General features: G+C 44.1%; 1 protein-coding gene across 2 annotated transcripts; it reads right to left on the bottom strand.

The window, feature by feature from the left end:
* Positions 1–1020: 1020 nt before the first annotated feature.
* On the bottom strand, positions 1021–17411 carry DLL4 (delta like canonical Notch ligand 4). Of its 2 annotated transcripts, none has more exons than XM_081011114.1 (11): positions 15832–17411; positions 15416–15679; positions 14757–14814; positions 12638–12910; positions 10308–10368; positions 10005–10135; positions 8382–8551; positions 6941–7160; positions 5123–5831; positions 3919–4027; positions 1021–2869 (listed from the first exon to the last, which is right to left on the bottom strand). In XM_081011114.1, the coding sequence occupies exons 1-11, from the start codon at positions 15883–15885 to the stop codon at positions 2864–2866; spliced, it is 2055 nt and encodes a 684-aa protein (XP_080867240.1). In that variant the 5' UTR covers positions 15886–17411; the 3' UTR covers positions 1021–2863. The 2 variants fall into 2 exon arrangements, with proteins under 2 accessions (XP_080867240.1, XP_080867241.1); XM_081011115.1 differs by having other exon boundaries at positions 12638–12907; positions 15832–17410.
* Positions 17412–22938: the final 5527 nt, after the last annotated feature.

The following is a 22938-nucleotide window of genomic DNA, read 5'->3' as shown; positions in this document are numbered from 1 at the left end:
GGGTGGAGACACTCCTTCAGGTATACTGGACCGAAGCTGTTTAGGTGCAGGGTGCTGTTTGGTTGACGCTGACCCATGACAGGGCCTTCTCATTGCAGTTCCCATTTGGGGAATGCCCTCTCTGCTGAGGTGCATCTATCTCCCACATTAACTTTCAGAAAGAATTTTAAAACAATCCTGTTTACCCAGGCACCCGATGGGTGAAGAATACTTTTCCTAGTAACCTTGACAGTATTAGCTGTGGAAGTACGGTATGTTATTGTTTTACAGGTTTTTAGATGTTTTGAAGATGTTTCCACTGTATTGTTTTATCACTGATGTTGCTCTGCCCTGCCCTCTTTTGGGAGGAAAGATACAAATTTAATAATTAAATACATTATTTGGGGAAGCCGAAATCTGGAAGCCTGCCCGGATCTGTAACAATGCTGTGACCTAACACTGAAAATAATTCAATTAGTTGTCTTATATGCAGTTTCCAATTTCTGTTTTCTCCCACACATTTTATCGTATTTACTTTGCATCCTGTTTAAAGCATTTTGGAATAGACAGCTGCTCTGATACATCCTGATACATCCTGAACTCTGTTAGAGAAAGGTAAGAAGCCAGCAAAGGAACTTTGTCGCTTGTTAATAGAATATAAAGTTGAAAAGTGAGTTTATTTATTCCTGAATCCTTTTCCAGAATGAACAACAGATGTAATTTCTATTGTTGTGTAAGAACTAATATAGGCCAGGGTTTTGTCCTTATTCTAAGGACTATGTAAAAAGCTTGGCTTTATTACACTTCTAGATTAAAAATGTAAGAATTCTTACATCAAAGCAGCTTATCAACTAAAAAAATAAACTGAATTCATTCACCAGAAACTTTGTGAACTTTGCACATGTTATGTAATGCCAAGCAACAAATTTATATTACTACAGGACCTGTTAGAACTCAGCCACTATGACAAAGATTTCCTGTAAACATTGGAAGATCATGAAACTCAAGTCATAAAATGAGAAACCACACCAAACTTTGCAGTAGCAGGAAAGTATTTTCATTATTTGGAAAAAAAATAAAATTCAAACTTTGTCATCACATAAAAACATAACATGATAAGTAATAAACATATTTACACTTCTGTTTTTGATTATAAATATACATTATATACAAAATAATGTTACAAAATGTAGAAAGTTCAGTGCTTCTGATTTTCTTTTTAAATTATTGAAATACTATGTTTTAAAATAACTACAAACAGACACTAGTATAAACCATATTATTGATTTCTGAAGGTCATTTTCATAACGATCTTGAATGGTCAGACCAAAAGGTCAGTAGTGAACATTCTGAGCAAAATCTTGCTTGCACAATTCAAGGCTGGAGGTGAACAAAACTGATGCTGGGATTTACAAGGTCAGGAACATTGCTCTTCCACCACAGAAAGCACAATCCCAACTTCCTTGAATGAAAATTTGCTTCCTGTCTCTGCTTCCGCCATATTCCCTTTCCCACAGTACATGTTTATCACTACAAACATCACAGCACTTCCTATCTGAAATGTCTATTATTATTGCTGTAAATGTATGAGAGTCTGTGTGCACTGAGTTTTCCAGTTCAGAACTGCTCCTTTGGACTAAAAAAACGTAAGGTTACTCCTTTCCTTGTAGCAGTGTGAAGGAATGAAGAAGCAGGACAAACCAAGAAATTTATGATTTCACCCACAGATATCCCTCAATAAGTCTCCCTTGTAGCTTAGTCTTTCTTAGCCCAGCAGAGCTGTAAATAGTGGTGGTTGTTCTGCAGCAAGGAATAAAACTTCAGGGCTCATAAACACTTCCCTGGCTGTAAAAAACCCACAAGTTTAGACTTGGAGGTTATTTGCAATTGAGGTGGTGGCACCAGATTCAGATATCCAACACAAAATTCCAAATCCTACCTAATGCCTATGAAGAAGAAACACACTTCTATTCATGGTGACTAGTAGTGCAAAGGGCATGAAAACAGCTGATTGATTTTAAACGCACTTGTAAGGCTTTCAGCGAGCACTGGGATTAAGTTTCCTCATACTGAGGAGGCAGCAGCGGCAGGATTCTCCTCTGCTGTTTAAGTCCATGGATGTTTCTGTCATTCAGAAATAGGAGCAAATCCCAATTCACTGCTCAGTTCACCAAAGCATCATCCTAGGAGATGAAATGCCAGCTCATTATCCATCTCCCCTTACATTGTTTGGAATACATGGAAGGGGGAAAGGGATGTAAAATAGAGAAGCAACAGGAGGTACTGGTAGTAAGTAACTCCTTGCCAATACTGTTTGGGTACTGCAGGGGGAAAAGGCAGTTATGTCTTGATTTGGGCTCTCTAGATTCTTAAACACGCTTCAGGCACTTTCAAATCCAGAAAAAAATGGTGAGCTCATTTATTCTGTATCCATTATATGCATAGGAAAACATGTTTCTTCATTCATTCTTCTCACAGTATTGCTGGTTTATTCTGTGATGGCAGAGTGCCTTTTGCACCAACGGGCACCTTCCAAGATTGAAGTTTTGGAAAGTCAGACAACTGTCCACGAGCAACTGGCAGCAAAGTAATTTCAAAGGCTAGTAAAAGACACCATCACTGCCTCTCCCCTCCCTGTAGTCAATTATATTCCTCCTATCAGACTTCAAAATAAGGGAACAGGGGGCCCAAAGGTCTATTGCATCTTTAAATTCACAGTCTGTCCAGTTCACCCACTTCCATCCTCTCCTCCTCCTGAGAGCAGCAAATTGCATATAATTAAAAAAATCCAAGTCCAATCCAATTGTGAATTGTAAACAATTAGCAGGAATGTCCACCTTGTGGCATCTCCAACACTGAGGTGCAAACAGAGCGACCTTCATTCTTATACCTGTTTATAAACAAATGGGAGGGGGAGAAATTAGAAACAGGCAGTGCTATTCAAAATACAAATTAAAGTTGCAATCCAAATTCCCCAGCAGTAGCAGCAGAGCTTTGTGGAGCAGTGGGGCCACCAGATGGGAGCGGGATAATTGGCCTGATGCTGTCAAGTGAGGGCAAGGGGACTGGCATGAATTTTATCAATATCCCCTTCCTGTTGTAGCCCTTTGCTCCACATTCCATGACTTTTTGAAACAGGTTTTCAGGAGGTGTGGGGTGCTAGAGTGGGAAGTGAAAATGCAGAATTCTGGTTTCAGAAGTAAGAGCTTAAGCCAATGTCTTTACTCTGGGATTCAGACCTTAAAAAAGAAACAAAAAAACCCTGAAGAAACTAACCCATTAATTTCTCTATTGTCTTAAGTATTGTTTGCAGGAATGATCTGAGCAACACTAGAAATAGTTCCATTACTACTCACTACTTGCCAGATGTATGGAAATGATGCCTGAAAGTCTAAAACTACATTGCTCTCTTTTCAGATTTTTATTATTAAAAAATGAGACCTTAGCTCTATAAATTAATGACTACTGGTGACAAATATAGCTTAGGAGCAGGATAGCTGAAGAATCACCCCTCTCTGCATAAACCTGCTTGTCAGTTGTGGCCACCTTCCAGGGCTCTGCTCTATGTTCTGCAGCCAAGGCAGGGCCTTTTCGGTGATGGCACTCCGATTGTGGAACTGCCACCAAGGAAGAATACACTGGCCCCTTCTTTATTGTCAGGTAGGTGGTCAAGACATTTTCCGTCTTTTAATATGTGTTGTTATCTCTGTTTAATTTTTGTTTTGAATGTCATTTTTGTTTGTATTGATATTTATTGTTGTAAGCCGCTTTCAGAGCTCTTTTTGGAGCTAAAAGCAATATAGAAATGTTTAAGTAATTAAAACAGCGGACGCTGTAACACTCCAACAGTTTGACTTTAGCCCCAATGGCGCACTGTTCCGCTGTCTCTTGAGATAGGCGGGTGGCAAAAATTAAAATCTATGTAGGCAACATACATACCTCTGTGGCTATAACACACTCATTTCGTTCCTCTGCTATCACAAAGACAGATTGGTACATGGAATCCCTTGGAGAGCATATAGCTGATATTCTACATTCTGGCTTCTCACTGTTGAAAACAAAAAACCATGATAAAAATTCTAAGCAAAATGTTCTTGTTTCATGTGTTAAAACTGAAGAAAGGATCTTTTACAGTAGCTTAGGCCACGAACGACAGCAAATATTTAAAAATTCAGTTTCCAGCCAATGACAACCTCAGTCTTCTATCACCAAATAACTATGACCAGGCTGAAACTTGCATATGGGGAGTAGCCTGGTTTCAAGTAGCATTCATTGTGTTTTATTGAACCAAGTAAATCAGCTTGACTTACTAGGTGCAGTAGATGCACAAAATTTTAAATATTTTATGTAAAGGCTGTAAGTCTGCATTAAAAGATAGAATTTGGAACTACTTGGCTGCACTTTCTTTTTGGCTCTCTGCATTTCCTCACATTCACAAGACCAATTAAATTAGGTGAGCAGTTCAAAAAGGATCTGGGTAGAGGTGTTTTTGTGAAGTAAACAACTTTGACAGGAACAAACACATGCAGCCCTGCCTCACATGTCATGATAAGACACAGTTTGTCTTAAACCATGGTTGAATTGTGAGTGTGCCTCTGCTGCGTAGACCCCTTGTGTGGCTTCTCCCTACTTGCCCCATGTAGCTCAAACAAGCCATAGTATGACTTAATCACATCATTCAATCCCAGACCATGAATTGTTTGCTTTAAACTGACGATGAGCGATAAGCCAAAAATAAACTTAAGAACAAACATTAGTTGCTTTCAAGCCCTTAGATAATGGTTTCTTGGAATCTGTTACAACATAATCCTACCACCTATCTAGCTAAAGGATTGGCCTTGAATCAGTGGACTGCAACCTGGCCATAACATGGGTTGGGCCAAGGCATTTACCATAATGTTATTTTATTTAAGTTTTAAGGAAGGTAAACTATTTCCAAAACTTGATAGACTGTCAACGCTCCTCTGTTGCTGTAAGCGAAGTGTACTCTGCATGAGATTTAAAATGTCAGAGCTATCCACTTTCCATGCTTTTCAGAATCCAACACATTTATGAGTTGCGCCCTACTCCTGTTCTTTGCACTACATAGCCTTCCTTGTTCACAGATGCAGAGAAATTAGATTTCTTTAGAAGGTGTTCATACCTGCGTAACCAGAAGGGTGATTTCTCTCCTATACATTTTTCACTTTTATGATATTTATCTTCCTGAGCCCCTCTACTTGTCAGTTCCTTCATCAGGTTATAATCCAATGTGTGATTCTTAAGTTTGTAGTTTGATTTCTCCAGCACGCAGTCTACTTCAAGGTCTTTGTTTTTGTTGGTGTTTTTAAGTTGAGAGGCTGGGATGAGATTTTCCTTCTGGAAGTCAGACAGGTTGTTCATGGCTTCTGAATTCTGTTCTGGCTGTCTCTGCATCTGCCGGATAACTATAGCTATCATGCAGCACAAAATGAGAAGAGCCACTAGCCCGACTCCCATGGATATGGCCACCCAAGGAAGCTGTTTAGGAGGCTCTGAAACTGGATGCACTGGAAATTCACAATGGCTGCCCATGAAGCCAGAAGGGCAGTGACAAGCAAAAGTAGTAGGATAAAGCCCAACATAGCATGTTCCCCCATTCTGGCAGGGCTCAGAGGCACACTCATCTCTAGTTCTGGTTTCACAGTTTTTGCCAGCGTAGCCTGGCAAGCAAGTACATGTATAATCATGTGTAGTCACAAGGTCATGGCAAGATCCTCCATTGGTGCATGGATTTCTGGAACACTTGCTGATGTTTATCTCACATTTCTGACCGGAGAAACCAGGACGACAGCGACACACGTGTTGCTGGCCCAAAACAAAGCATTGCCCACCTGTAGAGAAGAGCGCAGTAAAAAAAAAAAAAAGTTTGATTAGGAATGTCTTTTTTATTATTATTTAGTGACTGCTGTGTGTTGCACTGAACACAGGAACAAAGACCAAGATTACCCAGGCACTAGAATATACAGGGTGAGTCCTTTAAAAGAGGCCCTGTGGATACAGTGTACACATGTTCCACAGGGCCTCTTTTAAAAGACTCACCCTGTAGTAGTGCAGCCAACAGGGCAAAGCTGAGAAGAAGACATAACCTGATAGAGAATCATCAAGAATGAAGTAGGAGGACATAAGCAAGTAGCAGGCATCACAGAATGTGTGTGGGAAATGTTGTGGGAAAAGATATCAACTGGGAAATATTGACTTGATGCGCAAGGAGACTTTTCTAGACACAGAAGGTGCAGAAATGAGGGAATGTAGACAAGAGGTCCAGCGACAGCTAAGATTGCAGAAAAGCAAGAAGAAAAGATACAGTACAGAACTAAGATTTAGAAAACCAAAAATGGGTGTCAGATGGTCCATCAGTCGCTTCCAAAATCCCCCGATGGACCACATGAAAATTGCAGAGGGTCTTGGAGGCACTTATGGATTTTTCTGTCAGTTGTAGTAATTATAATGCACTACGCTAGATGTTGTATTATTTTGAATTCTATTTTTACAGACACACTGTTCCACCTGAATAACATTTGTGGATCACTAGTGGTCTACAGACCTATTTGAGAACCCCTATACTCTAGTCTTATGAAGTGGTCATGTATATAAACAAACAGCATTGCAAGCTACTCCTCCACCCTGTGAGTTAAAGAGCAACTTGGGAAGAGTTATTTTGAGCTGGGGGAAAAGAATCACTGGAGGGAAAGGATTAAGGAGACTCTTTCCCCCTCCAGGCAGCCCAAGCTGATTCTTTTTTTAAAAATGTGGAGAAAAAATATGCAACTCCATGTAACATGCAATATAAACCTCACAAGTAAGCAGAAAATATACTGTGCAAAGTATACCTTATAATAGGAAAAGAAAACTGACAGATCAAGGGAGGAACACAGAATCAGATTAAAGTTTCATTATTGTCTGTCCCCAAAGATGAAACTCCTCCGGTGAAAGGACTTACCATTAGAACAGGGGTTGTTGGTACACCTGTCTTCTTTCTTTTCGCAGTTGGATCCTGTAAAGCCCATAGGACAAATACAAGCATAGCTGGTTCCTCCTTCTCTTTCTAGGCATGTGCCACCATTAAAACATGGAGAATCAACACAAGTCAAGGCACTGTGCTCACAATTAACACCATCGTATCCTGGGGGACATGTGCATTTGTAGTATTTCCCTAAATCCTGTGGGGGGAAAATAAGCAATATATAAAATTTAGCTCCTTCAAACTAGTTGCTTTCAGTTACATTTCCTGTCCATTTTTCAAAGGGACATAAACTTTCAGAGATGTGACAGCAGATGCACCCAAAACAAATTAAATTAAAATGGAATCAGATTGGGTCTCCAGGTAAGTAGTAACTTGGGGACCAAGCAGAGCTAAAACACAACTAAAGAGTCTTGCAGATTAAATAGTAAATGCACAGTATAAATTAAGTGATACTACTACAAAGAGACTTGAGTTCATACCAACAATGTACTTCTCAACTATTGGTGGTTACTAAAAAGAGCACTGAGGGAATAAGACTTAGTAACCTGTTATGGACTGTACATACTCAGACACTACCAAAGTGATGTAAGACAGACTGAAAATACTACTTGCAGTATAATTGTGTAGCTAAAAGAAGGTACATGAAGCAGATAGATGTGTTTTGTATAACACTGAAGGCCAGGACTATGCAGGGGGATCAGTAATATTTTTGCTTTTGTATGTGTGCAAGCCCTATGTGAGCTTCAGGGCCCCTCTATGCCATAACCGGGGGTGCCACCATATTTGCACCAGCGCTACCCCCACCCTTTTTTTGCCAATGCCGCAGTGCCTGCTAACGTCTCCTTCCCCAGTGGCCAGGAAGAGTCTCCAAGATGGTATCCACCAACTATCTACCTTGGAATCATCATCAGAGGCCCTCAAAATAGCAAGAGGCTGCTAGGAGGAAGGGCCTTCTCAGGAACTGCATCCTGGTTCTGGAATGTTCTCCCTAGAGAGGCTCACTTGGAGCCTATTCTGTATTCCCTTCAGTGTCAGGCAAAGGCTATTTTAAAATTCTCCCAGGCTTTTTAGGGACTTTTAATAGATTTTGATATTTTTGCTTTAAATTTTAAAGATCTGCCTGTGGTTGGTTTTCTTGATTTATTTCTGCTGTAATGTGTTGCTTTTATTGTTTGTACTGTATTTTAACAATGTACACCCTCCTTCCCCAGACCCTTGGTTAATGGAGGGCACACAAATACTGTAACCAGTCAATCAGTCCCTCCTCTTTACCTGTCAGACAGGGGTATTGTGAATATATACTATGTATATTCATGCATATTACCCCGAACTCATTGGTGGATGGACAGGATATAAATATGGAAAGCTGCTTTTTCTCTTTTCACAAACAAATTTCCAACATATAATTAGTTCTTACTGTGCAACTGCCTCCATTCTTGCAGGGGTTACTGTCACATTCGCTGATATTCCGTTCACAGTCGACACCAGTAAAACCCTCTTTGCAGGAACATGTATAACTTCCCTGGCCAGTGTTCATGCAGGTGGCCCCATTCCTGCAGGGTCTGTGATGGGTGCAGTAGTTCAGATCTGCAAGGACAGAAACATGACAATGAGATAGTTACGTTTTAACAAAGAACAAAAAAGATGAGGCACTAGAAGTAGCAGAACAGAGACTTTGACCAAAACACCTTCAATTTATTGTTCAATAGAACCAATGGAAATTTGTGTCCCCAGCCAGGAGGACTTTTAGGAATGCCTAAAATAAACTTATCCTGGGGGTGCATAAGCTCAGTACTTTCCCCACAATGTAGTTCTCATTGCCACAATGAGTAACGCTTAAAACCTTTCCATGTGCAATAAGACAAAAAACAAAGATAGTCAGCTGGTGGCCCTCACTTTGGTTCATAATCTGGTATATCAAAAGGATATGGAAGGAAATGGTCTTATGAGCTTAATATGAGCTTTTAGTATCATGAATATAACCAAGGTAAAATGGCATACTTTACGTAATGATAGATGATCAATCAGCATTTCACCTGCTAGGCCAATTAAAATACCCTTAAACGGATAGGCCAAGAAAAGGCCATATCCTGCAATAACTACTGTATATATGCATCCTTAGGGCTATAAGAATGATTTTGCTTTGAATCTGGGTGGGCTGATAAGCCATTTGGAGCTAATACTTGTCTTTGTAGGTGCCTAAAGCTATTAGCAATAAAGGGATTTAAATGTGCATTTATCAAGTTGAAAAAGATACTAGTAAGTTTATACACTTCCAACATTCTCATTAGATAGGCTTTCTCTAGACAAGGTTTCTTCTACAAGGTTCAGAAATGTTTCTTAGGATGTTCAATCATACATAGGTGGTATAACTACCCTGAAATATATTGACCATGTATGTGGTTAATAAATTAAATAATTGCATATCTGCATAAGGATTCCATTGTAGCAAAAGAACTTGTAACCCCAGTTTAAAGTGCAGATATGACTTTGGAGAACCATAGTTATTCAACTGAGATTACATCAGAGATCATGGAAACATGTCAGGTTCATGGTCAAGCCTGTCCCTTGAAACAGAATCTGGAGATTTTCCCCAATTTCCATTTATTTTAAATTCTGCATTAGTCATATAAGAATATTCCCATGAGTAAATATAAGGAAGAGCCAGATTCTGTTTGCTTGTGATACCATATGTTTAGAAAACTGCCTCAGTTAAGTACTGTATATGATAGATCACTAAATATACAGTTTTTATAAGGGATAAGAGGCAAGACTAAATGTGCAGTATATATACTTAAAAGAAAAATATGTGTGAATACTTTTGAATGTTCCTGTAAACATATACCACTTTTACAGAAAGAGAAGAATTTAAGAGAAATTTTGACATTTGGCCACAATCATCCAAGACAATCAGATTCAAAGTCTATTAGTTAGACTTCTTGCAGTAACCTAAAATGTTAAATTTCTGCTTAAGAAATTTATCAGCAAGAAAAAGACACATTAAAATTAATGCATTTTTGTTATAACTACATCAACTAACCTTGATCACAAAAAAGGCCTCCCCAGCCTTCATCGCATATGCACTTTCCTGGTTTTGTACAGGTCCCATGGCGACAACCCACATGAGGGATACATTCATTACAGTAACGGCCTTTCCAACCACTACGGCAGCTGAAAAGAAACAATTGAAATGTCTGAGGTAACTGTTAGAATACTTTGAGCTTACTTGAAGTCAAAGGGAATTTTATCAGTGATGACCACTGAAATGAGTAAAGTGAGAAGAGAGAGAGGTGGGACTCATATACTGTTAATCACATTGAGATCTAATACAGCAACTACTTACATGCACTCTCTTGGCTTTCTGCAAAATCCATTTTTCTCTGAACACCCTTCTAGACAGATAGCTGTTTCAATGGGGGAAAAAAAGTTTAAGTTAATACTTTCAAAAATGCATTTCAAAGTATTTATTATTGTATTTGTATCCAACAAGCTCAAGACTGCAGCCTAGTTTGCACATCACAGTAAATATTAGTTAACTGTTTACTGTAAACGCTTATCTGGGCTGCTGATCTGGCAACAAGCCACGATCCCTGGCTTAGCATTATGCTTGAATCAGGGATTGTGGCTTATTTCATGCCCCCAAACTAATGACCATGGTTTCAGCAAAACAAATCCTGATCCCTGTTGGGTATAATGCTAAGCTAGGGTAATATTTTGTTTCCTCTTGCACGCTGGCAGGGAGGACCAAAAGAGTCCAGTAAACCATTAACTCTGGTTTATTATGACGTGCAAACATGGTCAACATGTTTTCTCATTGACAATCCTGAGAAGCAGTGACTGTCCCAGAGGCAGGGAGTGAATGGCCCACAATTGCTTACAGTTGTATTTTGCACTAAACAAAAATTCAAATTCTGTTCCAAAGATTCTCATATGCCATGCTCAAAATTATGTAAATCAATGTGAAGTGGGAACATGTACAATTTTATGTATAAAACAAGTGTAATTTACATGCATTATTGTGAATTCAACATTTGATTTGCTTTTTAAAGGCAGAGAACTAGAAGAAACCTGTAGCACCAGCACCGTTCTTAAAGAAATTTCCTTTAGGCCACGAGTTTTTTTTGTTTTGTTTTGTCAACAAATATCGACTTGGTTCCCTAAGACCAATGAAAACAAGAAGTGGTTGGATTTTTAGAATTCCTACAGCTGCACTGCCATCAGCTTTGATGATAGCTGTGAGATACATACACAACTTTAGCAATAAAAAAACTCTAAACTTATTATATGTACCTGAACCCATAGTTAAAATGCCAGTATGAAATTCACTAAGAAGCTGCCCTGGCAACTGGGAGTGTTTTGAAATGCAAAATTAGACTTGAGAATACCTTTTACAGTTCTTGTTATCTAGAACATTAAGCCAAGATACTGGGGACATTCTAAAGCTGGCTGACTGAAAGTACAGTAGTTGCAAAGTGGGGAGTGGAAATGATGTGAAGCACAGATGCAGGAAATGGTTCGATGGCCCCAGGAGCAGGTGCAATAAGAAAAAGAACCATTTATGAGGGAGCTACATTCCCCTGATTCTTTAGTACCAAGGGAATGGGGGTGGAGACAACTGTGGTTCCCATTCATTTCCATTATTGCACATACACTACCTCACCCAGACAAATGAATGGAGTGGCATTTTTGCTCTACTGACTTGCTTAGAGTTGGAGGTCTGCAATCAAAATGGGCACACCTGCAGCCATCATGAATGGTAGCAGAACAGAATATAATTTTGAGAACCACTTCTATGGAGCCTAGGAAATTGCCAAAGGCCTTCTAAATGTAAGAAATGGTCCCAGAGAGTAAGTAATGCAAATCAGTAAAACCAATGCCTGGCTGCAGCCTTATAGAAACTTTCAAATCACAGTTGTGTGTAATAATTAGAATTAATTAATTAATTCATTCATTCATTCCAAAGACAATTGCATCAAAGAACTGATGTCCAGTAGTGCAGCTTGGTCATTTGAAGACGGGATTTAGGAGAACCATTTAATCTGTAAATTGTGTGTATACACTTCGAGGGATGGAGAGAAGAAACTGATCTCGGATCTATGGCAGTGGGTGTTTTTGTAAAAAATACTATTTTTATGCTTTAAGAAGGAACTTATTCGTCTCGTTCCAGGTAAGACTTTTCGCTGGCGCCCGTTTCCTCATATTATAACTGTCCATGTTATCACTATGAAGCGCTCATAACGGGGTTAGGAGGCCAGTGAGACATTTCTGGTTCTCAGCTGGAACTGCAAGGACACAGCAACGCATCCGCATGCCGTCCTGCCTATGAGTTTAAACAAAACCCCGTCTCCATCCCTCTCTCTTCCTCGACCCTCACAAGTTCCTTTTCCAAATCCCCTCAGCCCTCTCGCCCCCGACCCTTTCGACCCCTCCGCCGACCTCAAGGGCTCGCGCACGCGCAGTGTCTCCCTAGGGAGGGCGTCAGGGTTGCTTTGCTTTCTTTGCCTCCCCTCCGCCGGCTGCTGGCGCCCGCGACCGGCAGGGGGAGCTGTCGCGCCTTTCCCTGCCCTCGAGGCGCAGTTTGCGCGCCCGCCCGCGCGTTTTCCGCGCCAACTGGTCCCTGGGGGGGGGCGGAGGGAGGGGGAAGTCTAGGGCGGGAAGGGCGGCCTCGCTCACCGTCGGTGCAGTAGTCCCCCGTCCAGTCGGGTAGGCAGGCCATGGTGCCGTCGGCTTTGCAGACGTAGTGGCCGAAGAGGTCGTCGCGGTCCTTGCAGAGGCGGGAGCAGTTGTCGCCGTAGTAGTGCTCGTTGCACACCACGCGGTAGGAGAAGTTGAGGCGGGCCCACTCGTGGCTCTGCTGGTCCGGCAGCCACGCCTCGCCCACGGCCAGCGAGCGCCGGATCGCCATCTGGCTGATGAGCCACTTCCGGGCAGGGGGCTTGGATCCTGCTGGGGCGGGAAGGACACAAGCTAGGTTAGGCCTGGAGGGAGAAACAGGATACTCTCCCCGAGCCCCGTCTCCCTCTCTAGCCACATCCAAGGCCCCTGTACCAACAAGGTCTTTGGTTTGCGCCAGACTCAACTGCGGAATCCGGAATGCGTGAAGAAATGCCCCTGGGCACGTGCAGAGTGCCACTCACTCACCACTCAAAGGGGGGAAATAAACAGAGCATAGAGGCAGGTGATAAGGTTTTGGATTGCATGCAGAAGCACATCTCTTTAAAATATAATAAAAAGCTTTGCACTGACAGTCACCACCCTATCTCACACCATCCTCTAGCTTCAGTCCATCTGCTATACTTTAACCTTCTTCGCATGCCACCTCTGCATCCTCTCTCACATCCCAAAGGACTATTTGCACTCTTGTTTTACAGAACCCATCCCATAGTGTGGTACTGCATCCTCACAGGTTAGTTGCCACTTTCCCCCCAGCGGGTGGGGTGGCAGGGCATCCGTTTAACGGCTGTATAATAAGCAGAAATCCAACATGTAAAATATTTTCCATCCTGGCATTCTCCCTGTGGAGACATGCTACACCTGCTGAAGTTCTGCCTTGCAATACAGTTGTTTCAGTCACAAAGGCTCTGCTGGATGCAGGTGGCAACTCTGCTCACAGTTCATCCCTTATGTTAAAGCACACTGGGCACTTAACTGCTCCTCTCATCTGATGTGCCTTGGCTGTTCACAACAAGGAAGAATTCCCACACAGCGTCCTTCTGGCCCATGCTAACATGCACAGTGCTACCACACACTATGCCCTTATTAAAACATTCTCACATTACACGCCAGCTTGTGCTTCCTCTCCAGTGTCACCGTAATTAGCGATGGCGTCTAGCATCAATCTTCTAGCCCCAACATACAAGCCCAGACTCTGTGCAATAGATTTCATCAGCTGGTGCCCTCATATTTTTTTGAGTAGCAATGCTCATTGCAACATGCTCAATATAATTAAAAACAGTGAAGGATTTTGTTTTAGGGGGCGGGATTGAAGGTAAGCAATCCTAATAATGCCACATAAAGAGAATCAACCTGGCCCTCAAAAGGCATTTGTGACAACGTGTTACCACTGAAATTAAACTGAGGGAGAAAATTGCATTATTCAGCCCAAGCAGTGTGCCAAATAATGTTGATTAATATATTAATAAGCCAGGAGTATATAGAGACATTTGGGGCTCAACCACTGGGCTGCAGTAATTAGGGGGTCAGGGGTCACATGATACCAGTGTAAAAGCACTGTTCTCTTTTGCCTTTAGTATCCATTATTGTTAGCTGTGGTCCTGAGAAGCTTTACAGAAAGCCTTTCAAAGTAAGAGCTCTTGTGCTGTTGAAATATCCTTTTCCTCTATGTCAGAAAAACATCCCAAAGCCATTATTCCTTTTCCAAAGGGCGGAATTTGAAAAAGGTGTAAAATACAGGAAAAGGCAGTCAGGACTTTTTGGCAGCCTTGCCGTTTTCTCACCAAAGAGCTCCTTTCTTTCCCACGCCAAAAATAAACGGGAGGAAACGCAATTGTGTGGAGATTAAGTAGGGGGACAAAATCAAAGCAAAACCCATCAAGATGTTGGGAACAGCTCTGCCTTGCAAATTAAAGCAAGCATCGAAAATATTTTCTGAACTTACATGCAATAAGTAAAAACATTATTTATTTATGTAGCTTAGGTGGAAGCTATTTAATAACTGTGCTGGCAGACTTAGCTATTTTGTGTTGTTTTTTTAAGCTGGTTTCTGCATAAAGCTGCAAGTTTTGAAAAGCTGTCGCCCCCTAGTGAGTAGGAAAGGAACGGCCATATTCACCTGCTGGATTGTAACCTTCGGGAGCGTGCCAGGCTTCAATGATCAATGAGAAAGTTCCCTGTGAATGGAAAGGAGGAGTGAGAGGAAGGCACAGAACCTAAGACAAGCGGGGAGTTCTAGTGATAAGTGATCGGAAAGGGACTGTCGGCCTCAGAGATTTAAAACAATCGGGTGAAACCAGAAAACCTCTACCTGGCGGTAGATATACATTTCAATTAATCTAATTGCAGATAGCATTACTTTGTCTGAGTCGATGAAATGGAGCTTCCTCCGGAGGACTGCTTTCATCTCCTGGGAAAAGGCGTCTCTCGCCTCTGACCAGGGTGCAGGAGGAAGAAATGTCCTCTCCCTGCCTCCCCAAGGCGACCCTTCCCACCCCAGCTTCGTGGAAGGCAACTTTCCCCCAGCTTCAAAATGTGCACATTTCACTCGCCTTGAGCAACTCGCCGTTCTATTCCGACATGCATTTGCAACGCCCGCAATTAGAGCGCAGCTTTCTACATGGCACCAAGTTATGGAAACAAAACGTCGAGCGCTGGGTTTGTTTATATAGCCTGCAGCTGAACCACGGCGGCCTTTGCTTTTTTATTGTTATTATTTCGACTTCCTCGCTCAACCCCCGCCCCGCTTTTCCAAGGCTGTTGAAGGTGAGCTCTCACCGGCCACGTGAAGTTGAAAGGCAACTTGATGGGGCTGCCGAAGCCCTCGGTCTCCCGGATGGCGAAGGAGTTGATGCCCAGCACCGGGGTCACGATGCTGCCGAAGGTGCAGTCGCCCGGCGAGATCACCGCCTGGTAATGCATCAGGCACACGCGGAAGAAAGTCCTGCAGCCGGACCCGCACGACTCTCCGCTCGCCAGGGCGCCTTGGCCGTTGGCAAAGTGCCGCAGCTCCAGCTGGAAGACGCCCGAGCCGGAGACCTTCTGCGCAAAGGGGAGACACACAACAGCAGAGCTTATACCCGAGCTTGTTCCCTTTGGGGCCAATACTTTCCAGATAGAAAAAGAAAAAACTCCCCATGCACATATATAGAAATATATATATATTCCCCCGACGGCTGTGCCAACATCATTACCTGCAGCGTCACCGCGACAGCCAATGTCAAGCCCACGAGGCGCAAGGCTGCCATCCTCCCGCTACGATTTGCTTAATTCCTCCCGGGCTGAGCTTTCAAGGCTCGCTCGTATTCCTCAGGTGGTCCAAAGATGCGCTGCTGCTGCTGCTGCTGCTGCTGCTGCCTGGCTCTCCCAAGTCGTGGCATGCAGGTCAGAGGCTTCCCTTCCAAGTACTCCCCAAGACGAAGAGGAAGGTATAATCCAGTGGGGCTGCTTTTTAAAGCATCGGCGTGGTCGGAGGGTTAAATCCCGTCGTTTATAAAACTCCCAAGCCCGGAGGAGAGAGGCGGAGGGGCGTGTGAGCGTGGCGCGGCAGCAGCTCGTTCCTTTCCCCTCAGCTGCTGCTCCTGCGCTCGCTCCGTGAGTGGAAAGCTGGCTTCCCTTCGCGCTGTTTATATAGTTGCCTCCTGGCCTCGCAAGCTCATTATGTAAACTGTCCGTCAGGCTCGGGAGATCCCTCCCCCTTATCTTTCTGGAAGAAGGAACCCAATGTGGTGGAGAGCCCGCAGATCCAGAATTAATACCCTGCTGCTGCTGCTGCTCCACACTGACCACCAAGGAGCCGAGCTGATTATGAAGATGCCCCAGCATCTGTTGAGAGATTTAGTGCGCTCGCCACGGAGACGGAGCCCTCGCGAAGGGGAAGGAGGAGGCAGGCAACCGGGGAAAGATTTTGCCTTGTGAAAAGAGTACCCTTCTCATTCAGGCTCCAAAAGACGAGGCGCTGCATGCTTCCTGAAGGAAGGCGAATGGAGTCCAAAGCGCTAGGGGACTCGTGGCTTTCCAGATGTTTTGCTGGACTCCGACACCTGTCAGCCCCAGCCAGCATGGCCAATGGTTATAGGTGAGGGGAGATGGAGTCCAACAACTTCGGGACGCACAGATTCCCCATCCTATGCACTCTTGTTTGCCCATATAGTGTTACCTGCCCAGGTGAGAGCAGGTAAGAAACCAGAACTGACGCCAGTTCTTGAGAAATCGAAAGGCCAGCCTTGCTGCGGATTTCCACACCCCTCCAAACATCTTCCCCCGGGCTGTTTGGCAAATCACTTCGATTCACAGGGCTCTGAGGCCGGCGCACCTGTGTGCCCTAACCCTGTGGCTATTTCTATCTGCAGCCCCTACGCGTAAGAGCGGAGAGGGGGCAGGACGACGTATTAACCCTTGCGCTGCCTCCGGACAGAGTTAGACGAATTAAAGTGGCTTTGCTCTAAAGTTGGTATATTCTTCCATGCTCCTCCTGCGGCTCCCAAAGCCCTACCATTTGCGCCCCCAAACCCCACCAGCTGACTCTCCTTGGACCGAGGGAAGCTGCTCTCACCTCTCAGGTGAGGACCGGTGGAGGCAGTTATTTTCATCAACAGGAGAATCGTAACCGTATAGGGTTCGGTTTCCGTGACATCGAGGAACACGCATTGGGTACCAACCCTGTCCCAAGGGCAACATCCCCCGTGGTGTGAATGGAGAGCCCTGCCAGCCTGCCTGCTTGCTTGCCCGCCTTCCTCCCTCCTCGGAGCGGTGCGCCGGCTCAGATTGTATCCTGGCTGCAGGCTGGTGTGTGCCAATAAACCCCTTGGCCTGATTGCAATGTGTGCTTATTGTTGGGTCGCGTGTCCCTCATTAAAGCCAAGCACAGAGAAGGCCTTTCATGTGGCTTTTATTTCAGCTTGTTAAAAAGGGAGGGGAAGGGGGGGGGAGAGAAGATAAACCTTCAGCTGTATGATAATGAGGTCTTGCCACCTTTATGCCAGCCCCTGTCCGCGCTTCTCTTCACCTGTAAAAAATAAAATAAAAAATAAGTGAAATAACCGGTTGGTGCGTTGTTTTGGGAACAGTGGGTGTCTCCCAGGCAGCCCTTAGGGAATACTCTTGTTTTATTTTGAGGCGAGAAAACATAAACATAGGTGTGGGTTTCTGCCTGAACCAGACAGGATCGCCCCATGCACTTGCTTTCAAAAGAGCAACTTTTGTGTGTTTGTGTGCGGCATGAGAAACGCCTGCCTTACAAAGCCGAGGAGGACCCAAAGCAAAATGTTGATTTAGGATATGATGTACTAACAGGGATGGGTGGTTTTTGTTTTGTTTTTTTTTGTTTTTAAAGTGTGCCTGCCAGATGGCTCCTGGGGGAAGGGGAGGGGGAATCACTTGTTTCGAAATGGATGTAAACTTCTGCTGATCTTGCTTGACTCTAGAAAGTTTCTCTCTCTCTCCCCCCCCCCCTTTATAAAGCCCTGCCCATGAACTGCTGAGCGTCTGTCGATTTAATATGAAAACCCAACGCTGCAGCGAGAAAAAGCCACGATTCCCTGTACGAGTGTGGCTTCTCTCGGGATCTCCTCCAGTGTTTGGCTCGAGGATTTCGGGGTCCCTTGCACGGATCCATCCACGCGCGCACAGTGTCCCCTTTCTCTTTTAATCCTTCGTCGAGAAGACACCTTGAGAGGGTTTCCTTGGAAAAACTCACCTGGGTCCTTTCCACTTACCGTCTCCCTCTCGCGCTCTTTCCAACGGAGTGTAACCTACAGGCTGGTCATGCTTTGGTGTAGCAGAGCAAAGTTTCTCCGGAGAAGACCCCACGCCCAGAGCGTTTTCCTTTCCTACATGTTTGAGAAAGCGCCCCATGCCTGTGCCAGGGAACAGGTGCCCAAGACACCATCCCCTTCGATGCCCACCGGCTGGTCTCGGGGATGGGGGTGGGGGTATCGCTCCCAAGTCAGGATCACAGGGCGATGGGTGCTCTTTCCTAGTCCGCAAGGTAGAGCAGGAGGTCCCTACTTCTCCCCTGAGCAGCCAGGGTCGCCTCCTCACCCGCGAGCGCGTCAACTGTCAACCCACCAAATCTGCTCGGGCGCTAAATAAAAACACTGGGCCAGATAACATCAGTGCTTGGTAAATGGTAATGAGCGCCTAACCCCGGGGGAACAGAAGGGCGGTGGGGCTCTTTAATGCGCGGCTGAAAGGCTAGCTGGGTACTGCGGGCCCGAGCAGATGTTCGTATGTGTGTGTTTTGATTTGGGGACTTGTGCTGGAGGTTTATGAGGCTAACCAGAGCCACCCCACGCCTGGCCACTTGGCCCAGGCGCCATCTGGCACAAGCGCGCACGAGCCGGGCACCGCATTGGGGCTGCAGATCCACAGGCAGCATCTACCATATGGACGCGCTCTATTCTTCTCCTCCTTCCCCAGCCAATGTAGGTTAAAGCCAGAACAAGCGGGTCTCTCTCTCTCTCTCTCTCTCTCTCTCTCTCTCTCTCTCTCTCTCTCCTCTTTCACAGCTCTGCCAAACCTCAGGGCAATCCTCTCTCTCTCTCTGGGCGAGCACCTTCGCAGATAGAGTTTCACGTCGAATCGGCGCGCTCTGGGCATCAGCTTCCCTCCGCGATCAAAATATTATGATGTGGGCGGCCAAGGGTCCAGCCCCTGTGAAACCGAGCCTCTTTCTTCTTCTCAGCCCGCAGTTGGCCTCTCTCCTTCTTCGCTGCTTTCCTTCTTCCCTCGACCACAGAATGACTCCTGACCTGGCACACGTCGCCCAACAGCATCCCTCCGCTTTCGGATGGTGCACAAAACAGATGTGAAATCTTCTCGAAAGTCAAGGGCATTATTGTGCCGTTGTGATTGTAGCTATTAAAGAGGCGGTGGTAAAATAATAAATGCGAAAGGGGCCATCTGCTTTGTGTTGACCAAAAATTTAGATAAAAAAGTTGCAATGAGGAGCAGAAGGGCAGCTGGATCGAAAAGTTTGCAGAGGGCAGGTTCGAACGACCGTCGTTTAAAATTATTGGTATACTTCACTTTCTTATTATCCGCCATATGGGAGCCCACAAGATAGCACCTGTATGGGGCCTCCCTTCTTTGTTTGTTTCGCTGCCATAATCCAAGACCAAAACTCTTGTTCTCCACGTCAAATCATCCAGGATAATCATATATATGTTCCTGATTCTGCAATCACAATCAGTAAAGGAGTCGAGAGCTACGATGGCCACCCAGTTAAATGTATCTCAATAGACTGATCATATGACTTTTAATCACTTGATTAGTCAATTAAATATGCATACATTTGCATTCCAATAAAATAATGGTTTTGAAGGGGGGAAAGCATTATTTTGAATTATGCATATGGTTGAGTCGCAGCAAGCGCTACCTTAGAAGAGGCATGTGCCTGTAGTTTTTGCCAGTACCAAAAAAAATATCTTTTAAATACATAAGTAATTGTTTAAGTCCCTTATATACAGTTTTTTTTAAAAAAATTGTGAAGTCTATTGGTTTTTAGTATTGTCAGTGAAATCTATTTAAAGGTAAGTTTTCATTGTTGAAGCCAACCATTATGGAGCAGACACAAGATAAATATGTGAAGTGTTTCACATTTCTCTCTTCCAATTTCATGCCTTGAATTCTTGCCACAACATCCATATAACCTGAAGGGAATTGTTTGCAAACTATTAGTGACCAATGTGACTGGCTTCAGTGAGCATCTCCTGTAATTGTTGGCACTTCCAGCATTAAATACTGGGAGCATTCCAATTAGTTAGTTATATCCTGATCCCTAAATGTAATTACACGGAAGACAAGTCCTATTAAAAGAAGGAAGACTTATCTGCAAGTCAATGGACTGCTAGTGTTTTATTTTATTCACACAACAGCCTTCAGCATCTCCCTTAAGGGCCTAATAGTCCATTTGGACTGCAGTCCTGCTCACTTGAGTACCAGTGACACAGGTCCTGAGCCACTCTTATGAGTTAAGTCCCTTTTATGTTCCATTAAAATCAATGGGATTTCAGTTACTCATGATTATAGACTTCTTCTGGGCTAGGGCCCTTAGCTTCAATTGGATTGAATTCACCCAGCTATGCAGGATTGCGGCCCAAGAGGTTCAACACCATGTAAATCTCAGAAGTTGCCTTATACTGAGACTATTGATCAGAAGGCCAGACTCTTGACTAGCAGCAGACCTCCAAGCCATCATGCTAAGGTTCCTTCATGATGTGAAGGAAGGAAATGGCCATCAAAATCTGCCATTGAGCCAACATAGTACACTCTGATCCTATGTGTGCTTTCTCAGGAGTCCCACTGAGATTTGCTTCTGGGGAGGTATGTATAGGACTGCAGCTGCAGATGTGATCCTCCAGAATTTGTGGGATGCAGAGAGACGTACCTAGGGCCAAAGCAGCTGAATTGGTCTCCCCCACCGCCTCCAAAAACAACACTTTACCACACACCTTTGTGCCATGGTGCAAGGATGGGAAGCTTCTCCTGAATTTCATCTCCTGCAATAGTGGTGGGGTGTCTCGCCTCTGGCTGGAGGACAACTCCTATCCTCCCTGACAATTGGCCATGCTGGCTGGGGCTGGTGGGAGTTGAAGTCCGACAACACTTGGAGAGCCAAGGGCTCCCCATCCCCTTGTGCAGTGCAACCCTTAAGAAAGTTGACTAATAAGCAAATCCCAATTAGTTAAGAGACGAAGGCTATGTACGCCTTAGCAGCTTGAAATGCAGCAGTTACTTTCTCCCATGTTGTTTTAAGTACTTTTTAATGTTAGTGAATGTGGATTTATGCACACAGAGAAAAAGGATAATAAATGGTTAATTTAGGTGTGCTTGCAATACACCTGAAGCTGCACCTTTTGAGAGTATAAATACTCTTGCATTTATAGCCTTGGGTAGAACCTAATCTGTGTTGGAACGCTGCAAGGAGCATATGTTGCAGCAAAGACCTTTTATTACTTTTGCTGTTGGGACAGACTTTGTGCTACAACTACTGTATATGTAACTGCTGAGGAACTGAATTATCCTTTGGACTACCTGTAACTAAAGGAACTGGTAAAGGAACACCAAACTGGTGTTTTTCTTTGACAACCCCATTCTAGGTTTTTCCATTTGAACAATCCGTTGGCACAATCCGTGTTGGATGGCCTTTCTGCACATGCATGTTGATGTTCACAGCAGAGAGGAGCCAGTGATGTCTTTACCCAATGCTCATTACCTGATTTGTTTCCTTATGTTGAGCTCCATCTGCAGACGTGCAAAAGCTGCCTGAAATGTACATGCCCAAACATAACCAGGGTCTTGCTTTTCTAATTGGATAAATGGCTGGTTTGATGGAAAGCCTATCAGACAGTAAGATTTCTCAAGAAGCTGCAGGATACCTATGGATTGTGGCTAATATCACGCAGATTCGGTTTCAAACACCAGCAGTGGGAGTGCACTGGAGCCACAGCAAATGGTAACATCTACACAGCCAGTTAAACTTGTTCAAGTCTTAGGGCTCATCCACACTTCCCTTTTGTCCTGCTGCTTTCCCCCACAGAAAACCGCTCTTTAGTGCTCCATTGGAGCAAACAGCTATTTGAGTTTTCTCTGGATTGGCATTTGCTCTGATTCAGTGCTAAATAACGTTTTCCCTGGGAAAGGAGCAGGGCAAGGGAGAGGAAACTGCTTGGATCCGCACTTTCTAGGCACAGGACAAGCGGGAATGTGGATGAGTCCAGTGGAGCAGTTTGTACTATGGAAAAGTTGAAATTAGCTTAACCTCACACGTTGGATTTCAACCTGTGCTTACGTAGCATACATATAAAAGATCTATTGTTGTACGGGTCCCAGAGCAGTTGCTGCAAATTTTACTGGGTAGATTCCCTGTGCTCCCACTGCACTTTGTGGTGAGGAAGGTGGTTGTCAAAATCTACACAATTTAGTGTTTATACCACTAAATTATTAAATAAATTAAAATTATTTATACCACGCCCATCTGGCTGGGCTTCTCCAGCCACTCTGGGCGGCTTCCAACAAAATATTAAAATACAGTAGTGCATCAAACATTAAAAGCTTCCCTAAACAGGGCTGCCTTCATATGATGAAGATGAAATGGAGACTGATGCTACGCTGGTGCTGGGTTACATTAATCAAAAAGGTTCAGCTACAGTCCAGACTCCAGAAAGCTTGGACTCACTTCCTTGTGAGAACTGGATGCTGGACTAGATGGGCCTTTAGCCTGACGCAGCAGAGCTGCTCTTACATTTGGGAATGATCCGCCTCCAAGAACAGACTACCAGGCCATGTCACTAACAGCT

This window comes from Podarcis pityusensis (genome assembly GCF_964106645.2).
Source record: "Podarcis pityusensis genome assembly, chromosome: 1".
Classification (NCBI taxonomy): Eukaryota; Metazoa; Chordata; class Lepidosauria; order Squamata; family Lacertidae; genus Podarcis; species Podarcis pityusensis.
The sequence above is the reverse complement of the archived record's forward strand: the minus strand, read 5'-3'. Positions and strand labels throughout refer to the sequence as shown.